At 39.3% G+C, this 27,588-nt stretch overlaps 1 protein-coding gene across 1 annotated transcript in view; it reads right to left on the bottom strand.

The window, feature by feature from the left end:
* ARHGAP28 (Rho GTPase activating protein 28) overlaps positions 1–27,588 on the bottom strand; it is a 199,904-nt gene that overhangs the window by 57,879 nt on the left and 114,437 nt on the right. Inside the window, exons 3-5 of the mRNA XM_040632704.1 lie at positions 24,016–24,233; positions 8,577–8,669; positions 1,663–1,752 (exon numbers count right to left, since the gene is read on the bottom strand). Coding sequence (XP_040488638.1) covers positions 1,663–1,752; positions 8,577–8,669; positions 24,016–24,233 — 401 coding nt within the window. The remainder of the gene's footprint in view (positions 1–1,662; positions 1,753–8,576; positions 8,670–24,015; positions 24,234–27,588) is intronic.

Below are 27,588 nucleotides of genomic sequence, written 5' to 3'. Positions count from 1 at the left end.
TCATATAAAATGCCTGGGGCAGAAAAGTCAGCTAGAGAAATAGAGAAAGGGTCAGACTGTGTCAGGAACTTTTATGACAACTAGAAGATGTGTGGGAACTGCAGCAGGCATTAAAACAAGGTTTGCATGCTTTAAATCAATGACTTGCAGCTGTGGGAAGGATGAGTTTAAGGGGTATAGGCTAAAATCAGGGAGATCACAAAGGAGGCTATTTCAGTAATACAGGAAGATGATTTGTTTCTGGGCTAAGGAATCAGTTATAGGAAAAGAGGGGGTAGAAATATTCTATAACTATTTACAAGGCAAAATCCATAATTCTCAGAGATGGGCATATAGAGGGGAGCATGTAGGTAGAGTCGAGGCGAATGCACAGGGATGGTGCCCTGGGCACACAGTACCACCAGCTGAGACACAATATACAGGATCCTGTGCAAAAGCCTTAGAGCAGAAGTCCCCAGTCACAGGGGCAGAGCACAACTAGGAAAGGTCTCTTGTAGATAACTCCTCACTTCAGTAGCTATCAGAGATTGTGAGTGACTTCCTTTGTTTTCATCCATCAGTAAGTAGGATGCACTGGAAAGTATCTCTAAAACAGAGACATCCTCGCTCATTTGCATTCCGATGCGCAATCTTAAATAAGAAAGTAGCAGTCAAATTTAGAGCCAGTAGGTCAGACATTGTGGGAAGTCCTAGCCCATCTGTGCCATAACCTGTAGGGCTACTGAGAAGTTACTCATTGACAAATGTCACTCACATTCTTTTGTACTTCTTATATGATCACTGTGTAACAAAACAACCTCAAAACCAAAAATCTAAAAACACAACAGAAAAGCTTCTTCACCTGGGGCTAACAGCGTTGTCTCTCTGAACAGTGGGGATCTACTGAGAGTGTGCTATGCATGTGAACGTCAACCATCCTGTCTCCAACTGGACAACAGATGAGAAACTACTGCTCAGAGGGTCATGTGAATGTGGCCCCTCCATCCGCCTGACTGATGTGCTCTTGCCTGCCATCAACTTGCCATCGAATAACCACTACCTCATTGAAAAGGGCCTCTCACTACTTCTGGTCCACTGTATCACCCCCTGCCAGAGCACCTGCACAGAGACACCAAAGTGGGGATGTCCAGGGGTTCTGGGCAGAGGAGGGGGGAATGATGAGACTTTCTGATCAAAAAGAGTACAAGTTCTATTGCTCAAGGCCAAGTGAGTGAATGTATCTGAAGTGGAGGATATATATGGGTAAGTCCTGAGATCAACAGTGCTTCAATATCAGGATGAGGGCTTTATGATTTATCCTGCAGGGAAAAAGGACTTCTGGGTTAAATGGCAGAATTAGGCAGATTACTGGTGTGAACTCAGCCAAGAGGACCAAAGGTAACAGATTCCTCTGGGCTTGATACACACAGAGAACATCCTTTGGTTTCTCACCACAGTGGTATTAATTTATGGAGTCCTCTTTTAAACTGAGATCTAGTCGTTCCTCAGTTTTGAGTCTCCCGCTTCCTAACTGTTAATATGTTGGTGGGTCTCCTGGCAGCTGTGGTTTCTTCACAATTTCTCCACAAGTTTTCCTTATCTGTTTTGAAGAAATTGCTTCTTGTTGCCTTGAACTTGTAACTTTGCCCTGATGTGCAATTGTTTTGGCATGTGAGGACTTACCACAGAGCCACTCCTAGGAACTGCAAAGCTCCCCTCTTCATCTTGGGACCCATCTGACAGGGTGGTACTGTTGAGAGAAGCATCATCTGGCTAAATGGAGAAATAAAAGTACCGTTTTTATTCAGACAAACACATCTAACGTGTGTATTACACTATGTGTATCTATTTAGATGTGTGTGATTCTGTACGAACTTGTGACTGCCTGGGCAGGGACAGCTGTATCCAGTCCTTAAGGGAACATCACTGTGAGTACCTAAATGCCAGGCCCTTTGACAGACACAGGACAGACACTGGCCACTGTGGCCGACACTGCTATTGCCTGACAAAAACTCCTTTTTCCTTAACAATGTCTTGGTTTGGTTCCAGGGATTTAAACCAAAGACCTTCATTTCCAGGCTTCTTTGCAGCTGAGAATGATCACGTGACAAATGTGGTCAATGAGAGGAAAGTGTAATTTTAGCAAAAGTGCTTCTAGAACAACTAAGGCTTTCCTGACCAAAAGGAATAGGGTCCGCTCATGTACACTCATGACAGCACTGTAGATGACAGCTTAGAGTCGCTAGGTATCTTGTTCTAACAAGGATGATGGCCACGGCAACGGACAGCAGGGGTGGAAGAGCAAGCCCACCTGGGTTTGTGCTAAGGCATCATGTAATGCCCTGCTGGACTTGAACCACCAAATCTCCATGTGAAGCTAAACAACTCCAACCCTTCCATAACATATGGCCAAACATGTCTAATCTTAGTTTTGAAACACACCCTATGATTATCTTTTGCAGTGACTAGAATTCAGTAGCAACAGTTATCAGGTTATGTTTTTCATTTATAAAGCTAGAAATAAGAGATTTTTGCTGTAGTGGACAATGGCTTCACTAAAATTTAAGACATAAATATTCCTTTCTGTACTGAAGGAAGCTTGTTGCAAAATAGAATGTATTTGATGCTTATGAAAATATATAGTGTTTTGTTTTTTAAAAAACTGTCACTCGGGGCGCCTGAGTGGTTCAGTTGGTTAAGCATCTGATTCTTGATTTCGGCTCAGGTCATGATCTCAGGGTTATGAGATTAAGCCCCGTGTCGGGCTCTGCACTGGGCATGGAGCCTGAGATCCTCTCTCTCCCTTTCCCTCTGTTCCCCCTTGCCATTTATAAAATGAACAAAGAAGGTTTTTTTTTGAGAGCGAGAAAACATGAGAACTAGTATAAGATGGTGGACTAGCAGTCAAGATGGTAGACTGACAATTACCTACCTCCCTTCCCACCCCATCACTAAAAATGGCAGAAAACACACACACACACACACACACACACACACACACACACACACTTTTTTTTTTTTTAAGGAGGACATTTTTGATAGCACTGGGAGCCAACAAAGAATTGCATAGCGGACGAATTCAGAAATTTCTAGATGAAAAGCAGATAAAAGTGGTTTGGTAAAATAAAGACCTCTACCTAAGGATAGCATAGAAGAAAATAGTTTCTAGAGAGGGAGGAGAAAAACAAACAAATAACAGAATTGTACAAGGAGTATGAAAGGGTCCTGGGTAAATAGTTAAAAATGTTTGCAAAATAAAAGCCAAGTAGACCAGCCCCTTAAATATATAGACAATCCCTAAATATAATGCAGGAAAATCCCCCAAAATGTAGTTCAATTAAAATGAACTAACTACCTTGGAGGGGGTTGGGATCCTAGCATGCGTATATGGGTCTAAGAGAGAAGAAAATCAGGAGGCCTAATGAAAGACATGGAGGGCAGATTGAAATGAAATCAGTTTTGCCTGGAAGTAATAAATTAGATTCTTCATCCTTATCATTGGTTTGGCATCTGTGGATAATGTTCACTAACCTACCTGCCTCCTCTACACACCTCAAAGTTAAGTACACCCCACTTACAAGAACACACAATCAATAATTTTAGCCTTTGGGGAAACTGATCTACTCGGGTGCAGAGGAAATATACAACGATCTCCTCATCAATTAAAAATCAATAAAGTCTGTGCTATGATTCTACAGAGAACTTCAGGGACCCACAGTTCCAGCTGAGACTGTGCTGGTACCTTCTGGCTTGTGGAACACTTTCTACCCTATGCTTCTGTGGAGGGAGTATCTGGTGAATCATCTCATCCTCTTGCTGTGACGGTATCCTCAATGGACAGCAGTACAAGGGAGGGACTAGGGAGCTGGACAGCAAAAAAACCCCGGATCCATAGTCCTGGTCAGAAGCTCTCTCTGCACTGGAGGCAAAACCTAAAACCTGACACACCTGCTGCCACTCAACGGGAGATGTGCACGTCCTTGACCAGATGGTTCTCACACTTCACTGTTTGCGTCACTTATGATTACACATTCCAAAAGCTGACATTTCTCCACACAAGATGTTTATATTTGAAAAAAATAATTGGAAAAAAACTAAATATTTATATCTTAGTTGATACTGTAAATATTGAAAAAACATTTACATGGTAGTCTGTTATTTTTATGTATGAGCTCACCCCCGAGGACCGAGCTTTAGTTGACAACATCCTCTACTTGGGATACATACACAAAAATCAGTTCTTGTTGTTGTTTCTCCCTATAGATCCTTTTTTAAAAGATAGAATTTAGTTATTTTTGATTTACCTACTAAATTATTCCTTGCTGAGTTTATGAGCTATGGGTGATGACCTGGGGGTGACTTGTTTGCCAAAAATCTGAATTTCATTGCATCTTTACTCAAGAGAAATGACAATACACATCCTTTACGTAAAATGAATGTTCATGGTGGCATTAGACATAACTGCTCAAAACTGGAAACAATCTAAATGTCCATCATCAGGTGCACAGATATACCAATAGCAGTATATTTATGTAATGGATTACTAGTAGTAATAAAAGAACCAAACTTCTATCACATGCAGCAAATGGATGAATCTGAAAGTTACTGTGAGTGAAAAAAGCCACATACAAGAGTTCATTTTATATTTATAGTTCTTCTTACATGCAAGTTAAACCAACCTAAGATGTCAGAAATCACCACAGGGCTTGCCTGGGCAGGAGCAAGAAGACAACTGGCTGGAAAGGGCCTCAGAGATATTTCTGCTCTGATGGAAATGTTCTCTGTTTAGACAGACTTGTGGTTATATGGGTAAAAACATATGTTGAAACTAATTGAATTACACACCTAAAACACATGCACTTACTGTCTGTAAATTATATACCTCAGTAAAAAACATAAAAATAATTTGATTCCTTAAAAACAAATTAATTCTTCTCTTCAGTGTGATTTAAGGGGCTATTACTGCTATGAACCAAGAACCCATGGCTGCAATAATTGGGAAAAAGTCGTTCTTGAGATATAAGAATTTGTTCACTGACATTTAGAAAAAGAGTGAGATAAGCTAAAAAAACCTACATTCATGACCAAGAAAAAAAACTACTAATCTGGAAAATAAAGATGAAAAAACAGAACAAACAGACTAACATGAGAGGAAATTTAGAAGATACTGAAATTCAGGGGATCCTGGGTGGCTCAGTTGGTTAAGCATCCGACTCCTGATTTTGGCTCAGGTCATGATCTCAAGGTCATGAGACAGAGCCCTGTATCAGGGTCTGCACTGGGTGTGGAGCTTGCTTAAGATTCTCTCTCTCTCTCTCTCCCCCTCCCGCCCTTCCCTTTCCCTCCTCCCCCATCTTTAAAAAAATAAAAAAAGAAGAAGGTGCTGAAATTCAAGCATAGCAACAACCATCTAATATGTGTTCTAGAAGGGTGGGGACACAGAAAATGGGGAGAAAAAAATGACTTAAGACATAACAGAAGAGAGTGTCCAGAAACTGGAGGGGAAAAACACAGTTCTCAGATGGAAAGAACTTGCCGAGCAGAGACCAAATGAATGAAATAAAGGGCAGATCCTCATGAAAGTTCAGAACTCCAGGAATAAATCTGAAATAAATTAAAAATTCAAAAATTCAAAAATTGGCAGGGTAAATTAAAAAAAAAAATCCTTATTTATGAAGTAATGAGATTCAGGCAACTGAAATAAGAAAAGAAAACCAAATAATGTAAGAGTGTCATAGTCAGTCGATGAGCAATAAGAGAAATTCTACCATAAAGGTTTTCCAGGACAGCTAAGGTTTTCTATTAGCAACGGTCAGTCAGTTGACACACGTTCCTATCAGGAACATCGACATGGTAGCCAGAGTTTGCCAACCATCTTGGAAGTATAAGGATTACATCTGCATGCTACAGTGGCAGCATAAAAGGCAAAAGGTAGAAGTTTGCGCTAAGGCTGGCACTGCGTTGTACTGCAGCTGTACCAGGGATGGTCTGCCCACCATGAGTTACTTGTTTTGTGATTAAAACAAACTCCTACTTGTTTAAATCAAAGTTCTCTAGATTTTCTGTTCCATGAAGCAAAGACAGGTGTAACTGACATTGTTTTTAACAGACGCTGTGATTGTATTCTGCAGTGAACTGTGTATCAATAGAGCAAGTGCAGCCACTTTTCACTTAAGACACTGGAAATAAACTGGATCAACCACTTTGCTTTTTGAATAGACTAGCACCTCAAATGACTAATTCATTTATGTGGACTGCACATTTTATCTATACAAGAAGTGCTTTGTGGAGCTCTGTTATGATGTTAGACTAGGTTCTAAGACTTAAGTAAACGCCCAAATTCAGTGGCATTTGTGATTTAGAGTCAAGGGTCAACCACATATAATATATAAATAGACTATTTTAATAGCTTATTGCAAAATAAACACTTTGGATATTAATAAAATCATAAGCTATAATATGGACTCTTTTTTAAAGGTCTATTGAGCTATGACATACAATTAACTACAGATATTTAAAGAGTAAAGTATACAGTTTGATGTTGTTTTGACAAATATGCAGGCCTGTGGAAACCATCACCATAGTCAAGACAATGAACAAAACCGGCACCACAAAAATGTTCTTATATCCCTTTGTTAACCTCTCCTTCCCTTCCTCCTCTCTTCATCCGTCCCCAGGTCCCCAGGCAACCACAATCTTCTTTCCCTCACCATAGGTTAGTTACATTTTCCATAATTTTACATAAATTGACTCTTTTTTGTCTTTCTTCTTTCACATGGCATAACCACTTTGAGATCCACCCATGTTGTACGTATCAATAGTTCATTGCTTTTTATTGCTGAGTCATATTCTCTTGTATGGATATGACAGAATTTCTTCATCCATTTACCTGCAGGTAAAAGCTGTTCCCAGTTTTGGGCTATTGTGCTAGAAAGATTTGTGAATAAGTCCTTGTATGAATATATATCATGTGTGAGTAGAACAGCCGGGTCTGTGGTAGGGATATGTGTAACATTTTAAGAAGCTGCCACATTATTTTCCAAAGTGGACGGACCATTTCACGTTCCCACCAGAGTGCAGGAGCGTGTCAGCTGCCCTGCACCCTTCACAGTGGTTGATACGGTCAGTCTTTTTAATTTGTCATTTCACAGGTTATGTGGAAATATCTCACTGTGGCTTTATGTGCATTTCCATAATCACTGAGCACCTTTCATGACTTTATTTGCCATCCACATCTTTTCTGGTGAAGTGTTTGATCAAATCTTTTTCCCGTTTTAAAAGATGAGTAAAAACACAAACTTCCACCACTGGAAATTCTCGAAAGAGAAAGTTGATTTGTTTTCAGAAGTAAAAGATTTGTGTGCTTAAATTAAGGGAACTCAAGGTTAAATACCAGCAGGGAGCAGACTGAGGATAATTTGTAATAGCAAAAGAAATTTTATATTATTTCTGTAAACAATCGGGGTTATATTCTGGGATTAAATGGGAAATTTAAGTCAGATGATCAAACCTCTCTTTCCTAAAACCTAATACGGTGAACAAAACATAACTTAAAAATAGGAAAAAAGATTCCCAGCAACATTCACATGAGTGGTGATTGGAGAGAGAGATATTTCAGGAATAACATAAATTCTTTTCGATAATCCAACTCCCTCCCCATTAAAACAGCACTAATGAAGAAAGCAAATGGAGAAAATTTTCTAAAAGACAACTATCATGTCCAAATTACGAGAAAAGACAACCAAAAGTGTGAGTAACCACACCTGGGCTCACTGTATGCACATTCAAACAAAGACTCTCCCCAACACCATCTCAGCAGGGAGGAGGAAACCTATGGGGATTCACCATTTTGCCTTTTGTTATCTGGGAGGAAGTCAGGAGAGGGAATATGAGGACAGAAAAAGAAAAAAGAAAAGAGACTACGTAATTTCCACCAAACGAGAGAAAACATAGCTTAAAGTAGGAGTGCACATAGAAACCTGTGAGAAAATGCTCTGGGCCAAACCATAAATGAAGTCACCTTCCCTGGCTGGAAATAGATATAAGCTCCATCCTCTTCCTTGCCAGACTGTGCCCTCCTCTGGGTCACATGGGAGGAGAAGTGGGGATGGGGCAAGCAGGGAGATGGGGAGGGAGGGAGGCACTGGACACCTGGGGTCACATGTGTGGTCAGAAGGAAGGTGCCTGATTTTCACCTTGCACTTGACAAACAATAGAAACCTGAGGACACCTGCTTCTCCTCCAACAGATGGACCTATAATTCGATGGGATGAACACTCTTACGAGGATTTTTTAAAATAAAAGAAAAAATGTAAAGGAAATAGAGAAAAGGCCCCAGAAAAGGCCTACAATCATTGGTTTTCTGGGTGTTTACCTGTTTTTATAGAGCATGCAGTTATTTGTGGGTCTGACTATTAAACTTGGCTTTATTTACTGCTGAATGTTTTCTTGCAAATTGAGTAAAGGTGGGTAGGTATGTTGAGAGCTGTAGCTGTCCAGCCATCTTAATTATGGTGCACTGTTCTGAAGTTTTGCCTGATTGTCTTGAAAAAAAAATGACATTCATCCTTACCCCCAGTTATTCTGCTGTAACTTACCAAGGAACCACTTGTTTTGATAACTCCTGGCAGCTCTTTTTCCTCCTGGGTTCCATCCAACTGAGCAGTATGGTTGTCACAGGTATCACCTGGCTAATGAGAGAAATGAAAGTTATTTTTATCCGGGCATATTTGTCCCAACATGATTGTTTATTCAATTATACATTACATAAGACTCTAGAATGTATAGCCATGTAGTGATAAACGGAGTTAATGACTACCTGTGCAATGGTAATGGCATTCACCAATTTGTCCAGTTACACTGATCCTCATACATGCTGTGCATTACAGCAGAAGTTGGTCTCAAAAGCAGACACTATTAATTGCCTGCCAAAATCCACTTTTCTTTTCTTAACTTATGAATATCATGATCTGCTCCAAAGATGCTACGTCTAAACTAAAAAGACTAACGTGTGATCATGTGATGGCTATGACCAAAAAGATGCAAGTAGAACCCAAAGTGGTAGAGCACCCAGGAAAGCTACTGTTTTCTTGTTAAAGTGGATAGAATCCGCTGGCTGATGCTGCTTCTTCTTCACATGGACACAGTGTCTGTGACGCCCAGATACTCGATAAGCATTAAATATTAGCCCACAGGCTAAGTGGAGCAGAATGGAAAGATGAAAAGGGGTATCAGCCACACCAGCCTCAGACTTCTTATTTTATATGGACAATAAATCTCTAATCATCTGAGTCATGAAGCTTACTGATTAAACTATGCCACTTTAAAATCAGACTTTGTAACTTTTTGTAATGATTTATAAATCAGCAATAGTCAGTTTTTTTCAATCAAGAAAACTAGAAATACATTAGATTGACTCACAACACATAAGACTGAACCAAATATTTCATTCCCATTCACTGAATATTGTAAAAGCTCTAATTTTCATTATGCAGCAAGTGTATTTGGAGACTATTCTGATTGTGATAGATGGCACTGTAGGTCTTGTGCATATGCTCTCAGATTTTTAGCAGCATTTGTGATATAATGGCATTCCCCAAAATAAGATGCAATTATTCTATTCCATGACTGAAGCAACATTTTGCCAAATTAAACATACTGGATATTAATGAAATCATAAACTTCTACATGAGACTTCAGAAACTGTTGTTTTTCATCTTGCTTTTCCATATTTTCTAACTTTCCCCCAATGTGTATGTATTATATTAAGAAAAACAGACATCTGTTTTGAAGTGGAAGCAATGCTAAAGAGGCAGTACAAGAAACCAGGTCAGGACAGAGGACTGAGAGTACACGGCTCCCAATCACTCAGAGTTAGAGAAAGGTGTGTATTGTTATAGGAACAGCTCCAAATGGCACTGGTAACCAACAAGGTGTCCTATTAACAGATAAGAAATAGTTAGAAATTCCTGGGAAATAAAATGTAAACAATGTATTTCATAATTGTACAGAACTTAGCCTAAGAACAGCATAAAACAACATTGCTGGCAAGGAAAGGATACATGTACAAAAAGCAAACATACACAAAACCAAGTAAGCTCAGTGTGAAAATTACAAAGGGCAGGAAGGGGCCTTAGCTCAATGGCCACAATGATTTATCATATAGTGCTTCCTCAATGGAGGGGCCAGACAGACCTCCTGAAGGCTCCCTTTACACTGAACAGCAGGCAGTAGCTATATATGGACCCAAGAAAAGCACTCTGGCTGAAGTGAACTACCTGCCTTGGGAAGTTGTCCAGGGTTGAGACCAAAACACATCTCAGTATCAGGTAACTCTGGACCTCCATGAAAGTCATGGAAGGGAGAATAAAAGGAAAACATTAGTTTTGTCTTGGATAGAAATGAAGTCATTCACCACTCTCCCTTTGGTGTGTGTGTGCGTGCACGCACGCACATGAGCATGACACCCACCCATATGTACAGTTAAACTTACTTCCACTTATATACCTTACTGACTTACACAGTACCCAAAATCAGCCCTCTCATTCAATAAAGAATCCTTTGGGAAAATATCTGTATCATGGTGGAGAAATTATACAGCAATAACACACTCTAAGTCACTAACTGGTCAATCTAGTCCATAAATAAATATAAATCAATCACCAAGGACCATCAGATGCTGGAGAATATTAATGTAATGAATAAGTCACTCATGGAGAAAAACCAGCATTCTAAAAAAGTACAGTGATAAACATTCGGGAAAAAGAATTGAGGGAAGGAAAAAGGCTTAAAATAACTTAATTTCAGAGAGATTTGAGAAGATATTACAACCATAAATCAGGACTAACTATCACAATAAAAGGGAAGTCAGTGAAAAAGAAGGAGTTCCTGTCAATTAACAGTATGACTATTGAATTAAAAAATCAGTAGAGGCTGAATTTTAACCACTCATGGCAAAAATGAGAATTAGGAATCTACAAAATGATACAGTCAAAATTTACTAGCATATGGAACAAACAGGAAAAAAGACAAGGAAATATAACATACAATTTAAGAACTATGTGAGTTTAACATGCAGGCAATGAAAGGAAGAATAGGAAAATGGAAAAATAAAACAATTAAAGAAATAATGGAAAGAAAATGGCCAGAAGTGAAAGAAAAGAAATATTTTTCAGCAGCAAAAAGCTAAGTGCTCATGATGATTTTAAAAAAAGAGGTCAGGGGCGCCTGGGTGTGCAGTCAGTTGCGCACACAACTCTTCTGATTTCTGCTCGTGTCGTGATCTCAGGGTCATGAGATTGAGCCCTGTGTGGGGCTCCGTGCTCAGCCTGGAGTCTGCTTGGATTTCTCTCTTCCTTTGCCACTCCCCCACAACCCCCCACCAAACACAAGGACATGAGCTCTCTCTCTCAAATAAAAAAATATTTAAAAAATTTTTAAAAAAGATGTCCTATCCTGATGACAGTTCAGGTCTCCCAACACTAAAGATAAATGTAAAAGGCTTCCAGAAATATAAAAATGAGAGAAGGAAATAAATAAAGGAATAAGATTTAGAGAGACATCAGATTTCTCAACACTAACACTATATGCAAAAACAAACAGATTAATATTTACAAATTTCTGAAAAAAAAATTAATATAGGGCCTAGCACTTTGATACTCACCAATTTAGGATTTAAGCTTTTTGGATATGAAAATTTAGTATCCACAGATATTTCTTGGCAGATTTGCTCAAAGGATAAAAGGTGCAATCTGCTAAGAAGATGTGACATTTTGTAATATATACTATTATGCAAATTAATATGTGTACTATTCTCTGTAGTTACTTTGCTATGTTAGCCCTCACCACCCTCCTGGGAGAAGGAGGAGTACTTGCTTTCTCATTCTAGAAACTGGTCAGTAGTTCAAGGTTAGGGCTGGAACAAAACTTCAATGCCCTCTTCCATCTCACTGCAAGATTTCTTCACATGTTTGGCACCACACTTGCCCTTTTATTCACCTTTAAAAGGTGATAAGACCTTCAAGTAATTGAAATACACGAAATAGTGATAAAAGGGAAAAGAAACAAAAGAAGCCTAGACTAATCATAAGTCCATGGCCAGGGTGGGTGTGTTGGGTGTGGCATATAAGACTTCAAATAAAGCTCACTCTTCCGTGCTGCCTTGCCATCTGGTAAAGGCAGAAGGACCATGAGCGGTCTAACTACAAGCTTCCCTCCACTCTGGTCCCTCATACAAGGTCCCCTAGACAGACAGTGCTTCTTATCCAGGGGACCAGACACAATTCCTGCTTATCCATGAGCTGTGGGTTTCAGTTATCTGTCAGCCGGTGGAATTACTCAAACAAGCCAGTCACATCTTCCCATGGGAACCAAGGGGCACCTCACTCTCCTGATACTACAAAGCCTGCTGCCTACCACCCCTGGTTATTCACTCTGTTCCCAAGTGCACCCCACATGTGGCTCTGTGTGGTGTCCTCCTCCCCCAGGCTGTGAGAATATGTGATAATAAATTGCTGTGGATCTTGTCTGTTGTTGAGTGTCAAGTCACCCCTATAACCCTAGGATAGGAATTCCTCCCTCACCCACAGGAGGAAGAGGAGGCGATCAAAATAGTAGACAGAGTCAGCTAAGATAAAGGTTGACAGAAATCCACTATTTGAAAACACTAGTTTCTACTCTGCATGTCCCTCCTCTGGCTGGTCTGAAGGAATAAAGGGCAGAAGGAGAGGAATCGCAACCTCAATCAAGAGTCCTGGTTGGAAGTAACGTATGTAAGACTCCCTACGATGCAGGAACAATCTAAAACCTGAGGACACTTCCTGCCACCTCAACAGAAAAAGTAAAGACTGTTAACTAAATGGAATTAATACTCATAATCTCATGAGAAAATAATGAAATTAGGGAAAAAAATAAAACTAGTGACAAAATCTGCAAAATAGAATTGCTCACAGCCCCAGCTGACCATATTCCACCTTCAGAACTTGACATACCCTCAGGCAACAGAAGAGCAGCCAGAACACAAACTGGACACATCGAAACCCTTAAGCAGAATTTGGAAGGAACCAATGGCTAGCCTGTATTGGGACTATTTTTTAAGATCCAAATAGAATGTCCCACATAGAATATTTGTAAGATGAAAATAAGCTGTATAGAAACTAAAGATCATCATCATCATTATTCATCAGATCAAGGATGTTACAAGGGTTATTCTTAGAACATCTAAAGAATCCCTCTTCCTCTGCTAGGTAGGAAAAAATGTAGAGCTCAAGAGAAGGTAACATATGACTCATAACAGAGGAAAGTCTCTCACCGTAAATTTTCTGCTGCCATGAATCCAAGTGGAAGCAGATGTCAGTAAACGCATGTCTTTCTATGTCTCTACTCAGGTTGCATCATTTCAGTAAGAGGGCCTAGGCCTTATGCCAAGTGGTATAGGTCATGGCAGGGGATTCATCTCACACACACAAAAACCTTCTACTGAGATCTTGTCATTGGCAGTTATGAACTCAGATTAGCACTCTTTGAATCTTTGTACTAAAATAGACAAGGTGGGCTCTAATGAAATGTATTCACCTCCTGTGCTAGACACTGCACTTTTCCCCACTTGTTGTTGCACATTTAAGATGCTACCATGCAGCACTCCACAAAGTACTTACATTGAGAAAATAACTGAAATGTTGGAGTGTTTCTTATATTGAGAATTAAATCAATATTGAAAGATACATGGAGAGTAGCATAAGACTTTCCATTACGTGTTCAGCAAAAAGAACAACAGTTCAGCTGATGACGTCCCCGACATCTTGACTTCTGGCTGGGGCTGGAAATGCAGCTGTGGTTTTGTTGCTGTAAGTGCAGACAGGCCACGTAGTTATTTGTGGATTTAACTATTTAATTATTCATTCCTGAGTTTAAGAGTCTGTGTTTCCTTCTTTCTTACAAGGCAAGTAGGCATTTTGCTCAAGTTTTCCTGACTGCCTTGAAAGAATTACTTTTCCTAGCCTCCTTACTCTTAAGTCCCCTTGCTTCATCTTGCCAGTTGACCATTTCTGCAAGGAATGGCTGATACCCCTTCTTCATCCAGGGTCACATCCAAAAGAGGAGCTGGGATACAACAAAAATCATCTGGCTACTGAGAAAAATGAATGTGCATGTTTATTCAGGCATAGTCTCCGCAGGGTAATTGTGCATTCAAGTATGTGTTCCACGTATGCGTGTACACTGACACAGATTTGCGGAGAGATCCGTAGATCTGAGTGCTGTGCACCAACCACCGCACGTAGCCATTCATCCGCCAATACTGAGAGGGCACTACAGTCAGGGCATGATGACAGACACTGGTCTCTGTGGAGAATACTGTTAACTGTTTACACCAAACCCAATCACCAGTCTTCCTTAAAAGAATCCTGATTTTTTTTTTCCCCTCAGGGACTTTTGTGTCCAATTAAAAAATCATCGATTTCTTAGACTTTCTTGCAGCTAAGGATGATCACATACATTTCTGGACAATAAAAGGTGACTGGAATTCTACAGAGTAAGGTTTCTAGGAAACTAAGGTCAGGAAGAGTAAGTTGGTACAAGTTCCAGGCATGGCCAGGGATATGATTATAGTGCTAAGAGTGGCCCAACCAACTTATAAGCAAAAGGATGAAGGCTGCATATGAATGACAAAATAGAAAGAGAGAAAGAAGATGGATCCATGCTAAAGCAAAGGAACACCTACCTTCACCTTCTTCCTAAAGAGAGGAAAAAAATCCGTATTTATATAACTCGTGATTTCTTGGGTTTTCTATTACATGCACTGAAATGTGTATATAGGTAATATAATCATGTTTTTTTTTTTTTTAAAGAGGGTACATGAGGGGCTCCTGGGTGGCTCAGTCAGTTGACCATCCGACTCTTGATTTTGGCTTAGAGGTCATGATCTCAGGGTCATGAGATTGAGCCCCACGTCGGACTCTGCACTGGGCCTGGAGCCTGCTTAAGATAATCTCTCTCTCTCTCTCTTTCTCTCAGGTTGCTGGAGGACAGGTGGGGGGTGGGGGAGCAGAAGGGGTAATTGGGTGAGGGGCATTGAGGAGGGCACTTGATGTAATGAGCACTGGGTATTATATGCAACTGAGGAATCACTAAATTTTACCTATGAAACTAATAAAAAAATTCTCTCTCCCTCTCTCTCTCTACACCTTCCTCCCCCACTAGTGAGAGCACGTGCATTCTGTCTCTAATTCATTCATTCATTCATTCATTCAGGCTGCATGACTATATTTATGCAGTCAGTTATGTTGGTCCCACCTTTGACTAATTATTTATCAATTATGAAATTGGAAATAAATTAGATTGACTATTTTGCTCAATTAAATGTATTACTGAAAGGAACATTTGATTCACATCTTCTAAATATTAGAAACAAACGTATTTGGGCACTGAAATTCTGCTCATGATGAAAAGTACTGTAGACTTTGTATTATGTATCCAGAGGTTGATTTAGTATTTTTTTTTAAAGATTTTATTTATTTGACAGAGACACAGAGAGAGGGAGCAAGAGCAGGGGGAGTGGGAGAGGGAGAAGCAGGCTTTCCACTGAGCAGGAAGCCTGATGCAGGGCTCCATCCCAGGACCCTGGGATCATGACCTGAGCCAAAGGCAGATACTTAACAACTTAACACGCGCCCCTAGTATTTGTGGTTTACTGTATAACAGCTCTACTAACACAAGGGTTAAAGAGTCTATTCCTTTATGGCTAGAATTCCACTGAAAATTATATTTATTGGATATTTAATTAAATCATAAAATTTTATTTGGGCCTGTAGAAGCAGTCATTTTTTAACTTGCTTGTCCATATTTTCTAAGTTTCCAGTAAAGATTATGTGCTATTTTTACAATAATAAGGAAAAACACCTTTTTTGGAAGAAACAAATAAATACTACTGAAGAATCAGCATAGGAAAATTGGATCAAGATAGCAAAATGCACATATCACTTTCTCCTCCCTCCACAAATCACTCAAAGTGTCAAAAGAGATACCTTTTTCAAAGAGTAGATCTAGAAACCACTGAACATTTCCATTAACAGAACAGAAATTGTTGGATGTTCCTGGAAGATAAAAAGCAAGCAAGTATGGCTGAGGAAAACCTCAGCCTGAAAAAAGCTACAAAGAAAAATGTGTAGAAGATAAATGCAATCTAGAAGTAAGCACATATCCAGCACGTAAATAAAAGAACGGTAAGGCATCCCCAATTCAGAAGATAATGGCCGAAGCAACGTAAGAATGTTTTTCTGAACAAAGAGGCCAGGAAACCATCCCTCCTCCCTCTAACACTGAACAGCAGACAGCAGCTAACTGCGATTCTAGAATAAAACCCAGCAAGTGTCCTCTTGGTGACAAAATGAGCACCTGGGGCAGGAGGGGTGCTGTCCTGGTGTAGTGGTCCTGGACAGAAAATAAAATTGCCCTTCATTAGAGCCTTCTAAAAGAATATGGACAGAAGTATAAAAAGGGAAGTTAGGTTTGCCTGCAAAGCAAATAAATTATAGTTCTTTAGGATTACCATTATTTTGAAATTTATACCATATTGGTTTGTCTTAAAGTGAAGTGTGACAGCTGACTGATACACTTTATCACTCACACAGGCCCAGACTGCGAGAGTTTTGGAGAGAAAATAAGTCTACGTAACTGCATAGGAAATATAGTCTTTACTTATACTCATCAATCAATGAATCAAACAATAAATCAACCCAGTCCTCCATTAATAAATAGGAATCAACACCCAAAGATCAAAATCAACTGAACAATAGTAATGATGCCAAAAATAAACAGAGGACCCTGAAGAAAACAGTAATTCAAGGGAAAGAAGACCACCTTGGAATTTAAGGTTTAATTTAGTACCTTCAGAGTGTGAAAAAAGAGAACACTAAGATATAGAGGAAGTCAGGGGAAAGGAGAGGCTTCAGGAAATTAACAACATGACTGTTAAATTTCTTAAAATTAGGGTGCCTGGGTGGCTCAATCAGTTAAGCATCTGCCTTCGGCTCAAGTCATGATCCCAAGGTCCCAGGATCGAGTCTCACATCGGGCTCCTTACTCGGCGGGGAGGCTGCTTCTTCCTCTCTTCCCTGCTCATCCGCTCTCTCCCTCTCTCCTGCTATTTCTCTCAAATAAATAAAATCTTTTTAAAATTTCTTAAAATTAATGAAAGGCTGAAGTATTGATAGCACCATGACCAAATTATTGTTATAAAAAAAGAAGTTGAAAGGACAGGCAAGAATGCAGAACAAACATACACACAAATAAAGCTTGGAAAATAAGAGAACATTTAAAAGACACTGAGGTTCAATCCAAACAATTCAACACTCATCTAATAGGAGTTTCAGGAGGTGATAAGGGAGAAAAAGAAGGGAATAAGTACTGGTTTTAAATGTTAGAAGACAATATACAGAACCTAAAGAATGACTGAGCGCTCATATTGAAAGGGTTCAAATACAGGGACTAGGATGGAGGTGGTATAAAAAGGTGAAACTGGTAAAAATGCAAGGTTCCAACAATAAACATAAGGCTCAAAAGGCTTTCACACTGGTATATAAAGGAATGAGATCAGTAGAGATACTGTGCTTCCCCACAGCCAACAGTGCAAAGAGAAGACAATGGACAAGTACCTCCAAAATTCTGGAGAAAAATTATTCCAAGCATGGGATTCAATGTGCAAAAAATTAAGAAAAGACTAGCATAATCTACCTACCCATCTTTTAAATTACTGAATTTATATCTTCATTAGGTAAGTACACTGGATCAGATTCACATGTCTAAAATCAATGCAAACTTACCTAATGAAACTCAACGTTAAATCCTCATTAAGAAAGTGAAATGGAAACTTTAGGTGACTGTTCTATTATTGTACGTAAATTATGTCAAAAAAATAAAGAGTAGGAGAGGATGGAGGGCGGGGGAGAGAGAGAGACACACAGAAATACACAGAAATACACACACACATACATAGAAGGAAGGAGGAAGTGAAGGAGGACAGAAGCAAACGAAGAGACAGACGAGGACAGACAGGTACTTTCGGCAAGAAGAGGGAGAGGGGAATTGGTATTTATGCTGTCAAATTCAGAGAGAAAACTTAAAAAGTTTAGGTATGTTTCTAAGAAATTTCCAAGTCCACTTGCAGAAACAGATGCTGAATTTTTTAGGAAGAAAATGTGTGAAGATGTTTATCAGGCCTGATATATGGTATATATACCATATATTTTTTTAATTTAAATTCAATTAGCCAACATATAGTATATCATTAGTTTCAGATGTAGAGTTAAATATCAGTTGCATATAACACCCAGTGCTCATCACATCATGACCCTCCTTACAGCCCATCACCCAGTTGCCCCATCGCCCCAGCCAGCTCCTGTCCACCAACCCTCAGTTTGTTTCCTGTGATTAAGAATATCTTATGGTTTGTCTCCCTCCCTGATGACTTCTCATTCAGTTTTCCCACCCTTCCCCTATGATCCTCTATGCTGTTTCTTATATTCCACATATGAGTGAAACCTTATAATAATTGTCTTTCTCTGACTGACTTATTTTGCTCAGCATAATACCCTCCAGTTCCATCCACATTGATGTAAATGGTTAAGTATTCATCCTGTCTGATGGTTGAGTAATATTCCATTGTGTGTGTGTGTGTGTGTGTGTGTGTACAACATATATACATATATACAACATCTTCTTTATCCATTCATCTGTCAATGGACATCTTGGCCCTTTACATAGTTCAGCTATTGTGGACATTGCTGCTATAAACATTGGGGTGCAGGTGCCTCTTTGGATCACTACATTTACATCTTTGGGGTAAATACCTAGTAGTACAATTGCTGGCTCATAGTGTACCTCTATTTTTAACTTCTTGACGAACCTATATACTGTTTTCCAGAGTGGCTACACCAGCTTGCATTCCTACCAACAGTGTAAGAGGGTTCCCCTTCCTCCACATCCTCACCAACATTTGTTGTTTCCTGACTTACTAATTTTAGCCATTCTGACTGGTGTGAGGTGGTATTCATTGTGGTTTTGATTTGTATTTCCCTGATGCCAAGTGATGTGGAGCATTTTTTCATGTGTCTATTGGCCATCTGGATGTCTTCTTTGGAGAAACATCTGTTCATGTCTTCTGCCCATTTCTTGATTGGATTTTTTATTCTTTGAGTGTTGAGTTTGATAAGTTCTTTGTAGACCTTAGATACTAGCCCTTTATCTGATAGGTCATTTGCAAATATCTTCTCCCATTCCATAGGCTGCCTTTTAGTTTTGTCGACTGTTTCCTTTGCTGTGCAGAAGCTTTTTATCTTGATGAAGTCCCAAAAGTTCATTTTTGCTTTTGTTTCCCTTGCCTTTGGAGACATGTCTAGCAAGAATTTGCGTGGCTGAGGTCACAGAGGTAGCTGCCTGTGTTCTCCTCTAGGTTTTGATGGATTCCTGTCTCACATTTAGGTCTTTCATCTATTTCAAGTTTATGTTTGTATGGTGTAAGAAAATGGTCCAGTTTCATTCTTCTACATGTGGCTGTCCAATTTTCCCAACACCATTTGTTAAAGAGACTGTCCTTTTCCCATTGGATATTCTTTCCTACTTTGTCAAAGATTAGTTGACCATAGAGTTGAGGGTCCATTTCTGGGTTCCCTGTTCTGAATATATCATGCCAGCCCTTTATTGGCCTGCCTGGTCTCTGTGGATAGGTCTGCTGCCAGTCAAATGTTCCTACCCTTGTATGTTAAGGACCTCTTCTCTGGAACTGCTTCCAGGATTTTCTCTTTATCTCTGAAATTTGCAATCTTCACTATTATATGTCAGGGTGTTGACCTATTTTTATTGATTTTGAAGGGGGATTCTCTGTGCCTCCTGACTTGAATGCCTGTTTCTTTCCACAGATTAGGGAAGTTCTCAGCTGTGATCTGCTCAAATATACGTTTTGTCCCACCCTCTCTCTTTTTTCTTCCTCTGTGACCCCAATAATTCTAATATTGTTTTGCCTTATGGTAACACGAATTTCTCATAGCCTCCCCTCATGGTCCGTTAGCTGTTTTTCTCTCTTGTCCTCTTGTTGTCTTCTATGTCACCGACTTTCTCTTCTGCCTCAGTTACCCTAGCTGTTAAAGCATCCATTTTAGATTGTATGTCAGTTAAAGCATTTTTAATTTCAGCCTGATTAGATTTTATTTCTGCACTAAAAGATTCTCTAGTGTCTTTTATGTTTTTTTCAAGCCTACCTAGTAACTTTATAATTGTTATTCTGAATTCTGGGTCTGACATTTTCTTATATCCATAGCGATTAGATCTGTGGCAAAAAGTATTACCTCTGGTTCTTCCTTTTATTGTGAATTTCTCCTTGTAGTCATTTTGTCCAGAGAAGAATAGATGAGCTAGAGAACAAAATAAAAAATATCTACCACGACCCCAGTGAAATACACACTAGACAAATCTGAAGAGGTCAGAAACAAAACAAGAAAAGAGAAAGAAAAAAAGGGAAAGAAGAGAGAATATAATCTCACAGGTGGACAAAACAGGGTAATCCACTTGATCCTGGGTGTATTTTGGTATGTTTGTTAGATGACACTAAACCCCAAAATTGTAAAGAAAGAAAAATTTATACATATATTCACACAAAAATAAAACTGAATACAATGAAACGGAGCCAAAAATGAAGAATATATCTGTAAACTGTAAATGTAAAAATGAAAAAATTTTAAAAAGCCTTAAAAACAAAGAGTTGATGAAATAAACTAGTTGAAAAGAAAAAAAGTAAAAGAAAATTTTAAACTGAAATACAAAAGATTCATGAAAAAAACCTTGAATTCTATATACTAATTTCCCCTCTCGCAGGAGTTTTTCAGTTCTGTGTGACCCATAAACTTGGTATTTGCCTGATGTTCCTGCTAGACTTCTGGGGCAGGAGCCTGCTGCACTGATCCTCAGGTGTCTTTGCCTGGGCAGAGCTGTACCACCCCTTGCCAGGCAGTGGGGCTCAGTGTAAGCTGCTTTGGGTTGCTCTATTTGGCTTTTGTTCCCTGAAAGCTTTTTGCACTTCTTTAGAGGATGAAAAAAAAGTAAAAATGGCAGTGTCCTGATCTGCCGAACGATTGCTGCCCCCACTCTTCAGTGCACCCTCAGGGAAAAGCACTCGGTCCCTTTTGTGTGCACTAAACTCTGCAGAATTGCAGTGCACAACCAGACAAATCCTCTCAGGGGAGCGGGGAGTCTCATCATGGCCCCCCAGCTCGCTGGGCCCCTGCTTGGGGAGAGTTGCCTGATCCTGCGAGAACCCTTGCCACTCCTCCTGGAGAAAGGAGCAGCATGTTGGACTGGTTGTCACTTACTGGGCCCCTGCTTAGAGAGCAGTTGCAGGATTGTGCCGTGGTTCCTTGTTTATGGCAACACGTAGCTGAGATCCCACTCCCATGCCTGCTGATTGTAGCTGGCTTCCTGGCTACAATGCTTGGAAACTCTGCTGCATTCAGGCACCCCCGTTCTTTCTCTGATCCTGGGGATCCTGAGACCACACTGTCCCATCTAAGATTCTGCCCTGCTTTGCCACCTGAGCACTTTTCAGGCAGGGATGTCCCTCACTGGAGCAAACTTCTAAAAGTTCTGAGTTTGAACTCCGCAGCTGTATCACTTTCCAGTAGCTGGCTTAGGAGGCTCCTTCCCTGCCGCAGTTTATCTTCTGATAAATTCCTCAGATTCGTGTCTCTGCACCTCCTACCTTGCAAAAAGTGGTCGCTTTTCTCTTTATAGAATTTCAGCAATTCTTTTCTTAGATCTCAGGTTGAATTCATAGGGGTTCAGAATGATTTGATAGAAGTCTAGCTGAATTCCAGATGAAACAAGGGTTCCCTACTTTTCCGCCATGTTCCCTAGAAAGCCCTACCGTATTTTCTTTAAAGGCTAGCTTAATGTGGCTTTTTATAATTTTGATGAAGAACAATCTGAACTCTGAACTCACATATACAATGCAGGCTTTCACTGACTCCCAGATGCTGCACTTCTCGATATAGTGCAAGACCTCTACTCCCTGGAATATACGGCCTTCCCTTCACCCACAGCCACTCTCCCTGCTGCAATCTCTATTCACTCTGGAATGGGGCTTCAGCGGCAAGAGTGAAAGGGAGAAGAGGAAGATGGACAGTAGAAAGAGTGCCCAGAGCCATTCCCCTTGCCCACCACAAATGTGGTCCTCTCTCTACCTTTGCTGGAGTTAAACCCAGTTTCCTGCACCCGCATATTATGGAAAAGTAAGACACCCTTCATTTACTTTTACACTTAAAGCCCCAATGAATAAGTGCCCACTTTATATTTCCCTTGAGGGTCTAAGTAAAAGAGGGAAGAACACTGTTTCTATGTGACTAGAAGTCCAAAGTTTGAGGAAACCTAAAGATGCATTGTGTGCATCTTCTTGAGTACCTGCAGGATTCAGAGAAGCTATAGATCCTCTCCTATTTTGCAGTTTGTTAGGGAAGAGGAAAAATCTTAGTCTGAAGTAGCTGGAAACAAAAATGGGAAAGGAAGCATAAAGACCAAGTTCTTAGGAATCTCTTGAAATGATCTGGGAGATAAATGTGAAATGACCCAGGGAATTTAAACCAGCAGGGTAAACCTTTTCTTTGATAGGCATCTTGGCCAGGACTCACATGCTTGAAGCCCTTGCCTCAGGTTGTGGGTGTCACTTTTACTCAACTACAGCTATAGAAAATCTTGCCTTCCATAAAGACACAGGTTTCAACTAGGATGAAAGTTAAAACAGCACAGAACTAAAAATGCACTGCGCCTCAGGTATACAATTTTGTACAACAGAAAATTCTAGAACCGCGTTGCTCAATACATTAGCTCCAAGCCACATGTGGCAATTTAGATTTAAATCAATTAAGATTAAATAATATTAAATTTTCAGTTCCTTATTCACACTAGCTGCATATTGGACACATACTAGCTGTCCGTTTGGACAGCACAGAAATCATTTCCATCATTAGAGAGCTCTAAAGGACAAGTGCTATTCTAGGGCATTATTAGCACCAACGCAAAGGTTAACTCGGAAATATGAGCTACCCTGATAACTACCCAGTGTGATTAATATATCTAAGAGAAGACATGACTTACAGACAACCTAAAGTAACTCAAATTGGAGGGTGCCTTCAACCAAGCCTGCCACCCAATATCCTTGAAGTTTTAATTTATGTCATTATTGATATCACATTAAACACGTAAGAAATGTAAATCAGAGTGATTAGCTAACTTGCCCCAGGTAACTGTCTGTAACTATAGCAGAATATCAAGTTTCTTTTTTTTTCCCCATATATCCCCAAAGTTCCAAGAATCCTATCTGCATAGAACCTAATATAGGATCTTGCACAGAGAATGAATCCAATAATATTGGTTGTATCACTGATGCAATTATTGATTTCAATTATTTCAACTGATTTCAATGATGCAATAAGTGAAGGAATAAATGAGCAGGGCTAGTAGTAAAACAGAGCAATAGGAGAACATGAGTAATAGCCTCAGAAGTAAAATTGTGGCCACAGAATTGCTAAGGGTGAGCTGGAATTTCAACCAGCCATTTCTCAGAAAACAAGTGATGCTTTCCTTATGGTTTTCTGAATCATTCTCTTGCCCACTTAATTAATGCTGGTATCTTTCACTTTTTACCCTTGCTTAGAATACTTTGGACCCACTCCTCTGGGAGTCCTTTGCCTGTCCACAGAATTTCCACACAGTGCTAGATTTAAGTAAACTCTCGTGTATCCCAGCCATAAAGATCTGCTCCATTACCATATAAGTTATTCTCAACTCAACAAATAAGGGAATAAATTTAGTGTTAAGGGAGACGGGGGGATAAGGAATGACCACTTAAGTTTCAAATTTGTAAAATTTTGCACTCTGCTGTCTGCTTTAGTTTTCTCTAAAAGAGCAGGATGGCCAGCTTTTTCTAATATTTTCTTCATGTTCTCCCCCTCACCCCTAATCAAGCCAAAATTCTGAGCCATGTTCATTACTTACAGGAGATTCACTGACTCCAAAGATGTCTCTGACATCCCGAATAGATTGCTTGTTCTTTTTTCTCATGGTTTGAGTGTAAGTATTATATCTCTTTTTCACTGCAGCTGCTTGGGTTCGAGTCAGCGTAGAGAGCAAGGCTTTGCCATCCTCCTCTTCATCACCCGAGATCAGGGTTGATAAACCGACATCTTGCAACCACTCCGCTTCAAGTTCTCCTTCTGAAAAATAACATTACCAAGAAAAGCTTAGAACATTCTGCATTTGATTAGATGACGTGTATATCTACAGCCCTGTGCATATCAATGAATAGGAAGTGTCAATAAACACTATATTAAGGCCATCTTGGACCTTGAAGGCATGTTAAGTGAAATAAACCAGACAAAGACAAATACCATATGATCTCACTTCTATGTGAAATCTTAAAAAACAAAACAAAGCCCACAAGCTCATAGATACAGAGAAGAGACTGGTAGTTGCCAGAGGCAGGAGGTGGGAGGTAGGTGAAATAAGTGAAGGAACCAAAGGTACAAGCTTCCAGTTACAAAATAAATAAGTCATGGGGATGTACTGTACAGCACAGTGATAGTAATAGTTAATAATACTGTATTGCAATATTAGAGAGTTGCTAAGAGAGTAGATTTTAAACACTGTCATCACAAGAAAAAAAGTCTGTAACTATGTTGATAGATGTAAACTAGACTTATTGTGTTGTTCACTTTGCAATGTATACAAATATTGAATCATTACGTTGTACACCTGAAACTAATATGTCATATGTCAGTTATACTTCAATTAAAAAAAAAGACACCATCCTTTTTTCCAGAGTAATTGTGGGAAAGGCCTACAGGAATGAGTGAAAAATCCGTATGATATTTTTTAAGGATTTATTTATTTGAGAAAGAGAGCACACGCTCCTGCGTGCAAGTGGGAGGAGGGGCAGATGGAGAAGGAGAGAGAGAGAAGCAGGCTCCCCTGCTTGGAGCCTGACACAGGGCTTGATCCCATGACCCTAAGACACGACCTGAGCCGAAATCAAGAATCAGATGCTTAACTAACTGAGCTACCCAGGCACCCCGTGCGACATCTTTTAAATAAGTCAAATTTTAAAGTGTTTTCCAGTACAGTAAAAGTTAATTGGCAAATTTAGTAAGGTAATTTTCTTCACCAGAGAGTTAAATATAAGCCATATCTGGACATCGAATCTCAAACAATAAAATATGAATATTTAAACTAAAACTGTAATAGAAAAAGAGTGGCTTAGTGGTACAGGAAAGGGTTTTTTAAACACTCAAATGCTGGTTTAAATCCCAATGCAACCATTTACTAGGTGAATGGCTTTGGAAAGTTTTTTGATATCTCTAGGTTTCTGTCCTGTTAGCAAAATGGAGGGAATAATAAAATGTATCAGGTGGCTATGAGAATTGTTTTATCAATTTATTCATGAGATGGCAAAGAATCTGAACAGAGGATGAATTCAACAGATATTCATTCTCTTACTTTTCTCCATAAGTCTGAGCATTAGGTAATCTTTCCCTTTTTTCTCAGAATGCAATTAAAAAAATTGAAATTCATCAAAATGAAGGTTAGTTGCTATTGTAAATTAGATGTGAAGAAATAATTTAAAAAATTCAGAATAACAAATCATGTAACAGAAAATTCACTACACATACATCTCTGGGAACTATGCTAAACAGGCATTGCCTGAGTGAGATTTATTTAAAGAGCAGATTAGATTGATTTGTAAAGAACCTGTCAAGTCATCAGTCTAAGACTCTTGGACTCTGGTTACATTATTGCGTCACTGGTCTATGAACAAAGCCTTCTAAATGTACTTTACAGTTCAATTTCTTAGCTAGTCAATCTTTTCTTTGCTATCTTGTTTGTATTATTCATTTCCTTTATTAGCTATCCCTTTAACAGAAAATGCAAAGGTAAACGTAAGCTTACTAGCCTTAATCTAAAATAATAAATCTTTTAAATTAGTGAGCTATGACTCTGAAATCTTCCCTTACTTAAGACTTAGGATTTTCATTTTTAAGACAAAATTTACAAATACAGTTTAATATTAAAGTTTTAAAAATTGGAATTTTTCCTCCCTCTACCTCTGTCAACAGTAATCGAAGAATAGAAGGAAGGAGTAATTGGAGTTAACATATGCTAGGGGTGAGGATGGTCTAAATCCCTGCACTCAGAGTACAGAAATCTGCAGAATATATATTCTCCATAGGAAAGAAATATCTTAGAGTAGAGATCAGTATTACTATTGCTAAATTATGGACATTGCAACCCTGTGTTCATCACTCCAGTTGCCAAATATATAACTTCCACATAGAACACACCTTTGGATTTCAGCTCCATATATCCAACTACCTACTCAACATCTACTCGACTCTTATCAAATCATATATCCAACTCAACATGTTCAAACCTGAATGCATAGTCTTCATTCCCAACTTGTGGCTTCTTTCAGTATTCCACATTTCAGTAAATGAAACCCACCATCCATCTATCTAATTTGGCACAGAAACTTAGGAAACATTATTGACATCTCCCTCTTCTACACATCAAAACCAATTTATCACCAAGTCCTTTTGATATCAACTCCTTATTATTTCTCAAAAATTTCCTACTTTATTTATCTCTTCTGCTCTCACCCTGGTCCAAGCTACCATCATATCTCACCTGAACTGCTGCAGTAGGCTCCCAGCTGTTTCTCCCATTCTGGACTCCCCTTCTAATCCATTCTCCATATTGTAACTAAATTAGACCTTTCCAAATACAAGGATAAGCCCTTTTCTAAAGTAATGCCACAGTTCTTCCTTGCTCTTGGGATTAAGAATAAAACCCTCAATGTGGCCCACAAGACATTAAGCTGCTGACCTTCTTGTCCACAGCTTGTACCATGCTCTCCTCATTCTCCCCCTCTAGCAGTACTGGCTTACATTTGGTTCCTCAAAAGCTCCATGCTGTATTTTGTTACAAGGCCTTTGGACATGCCAATCCTTCCATTTGGTCCCCTAATTACTGGCCATTCAATCTTTCAGATCTCAGTTTATTCACTTCTTCCTCAATGAAGTCTTTCTGTTTGTTTGTTTTCTGAACCCTTCAGTCAAGGTCAGGTCCTACTGTTACCCATCCTAATCCTGCTGTGTGTGTTTTTCCTTCAAATAATTTTTCCCTCAGCATACATCTAGTAATATCATTTCATTAATTATTTTCTTTCCTCCTAGATTAGAAACTCCATTAGAGCCAGAAACATCTCTGCCTTTGTTTACAACTCTAACACCAACATCTTACGTTGCCTGCAAAGAGTAGGTACAAATATTTGTGAATTAATTAATTAAATCTCAGTTGAAATATATAATTATTCTAAGTCAGAAAATGAATGAAAAACCTCAACTTTCAAAAATGAGTAGAGCTATCATACATCCCATTCTGTACTGAAAATCCACCAGGTTTGTAAGCTTTGTTAGAGCAAGATATCAAAAAAAGGGAATAAAATCTTCCAGTAAAGGTAGAGTAGCTTGTATAGAAATAACAATTCTGTGTATAACAATTTTGAACTCTGAACTA

Source organism: Ursus maritimus, unplaced genomic scaffold, assembly GCF_017311325.1.
Source record: "Ursus maritimus isolate PB19 unplaced genomic scaffold, ASM1731132v1 scaffold_18, whole genome shotgun sequence".
NCBI classification, from domain to species: domain Eukaryota; kingdom Metazoa; phylum Chordata; class Mammalia; order Carnivora; family Ursidae; genus Ursus; species Ursus maritimus.
Note: the sequence above shows the minus strand (reverse complement) of the source record. Positions and strands in the feature narration are given on the sequence as shown.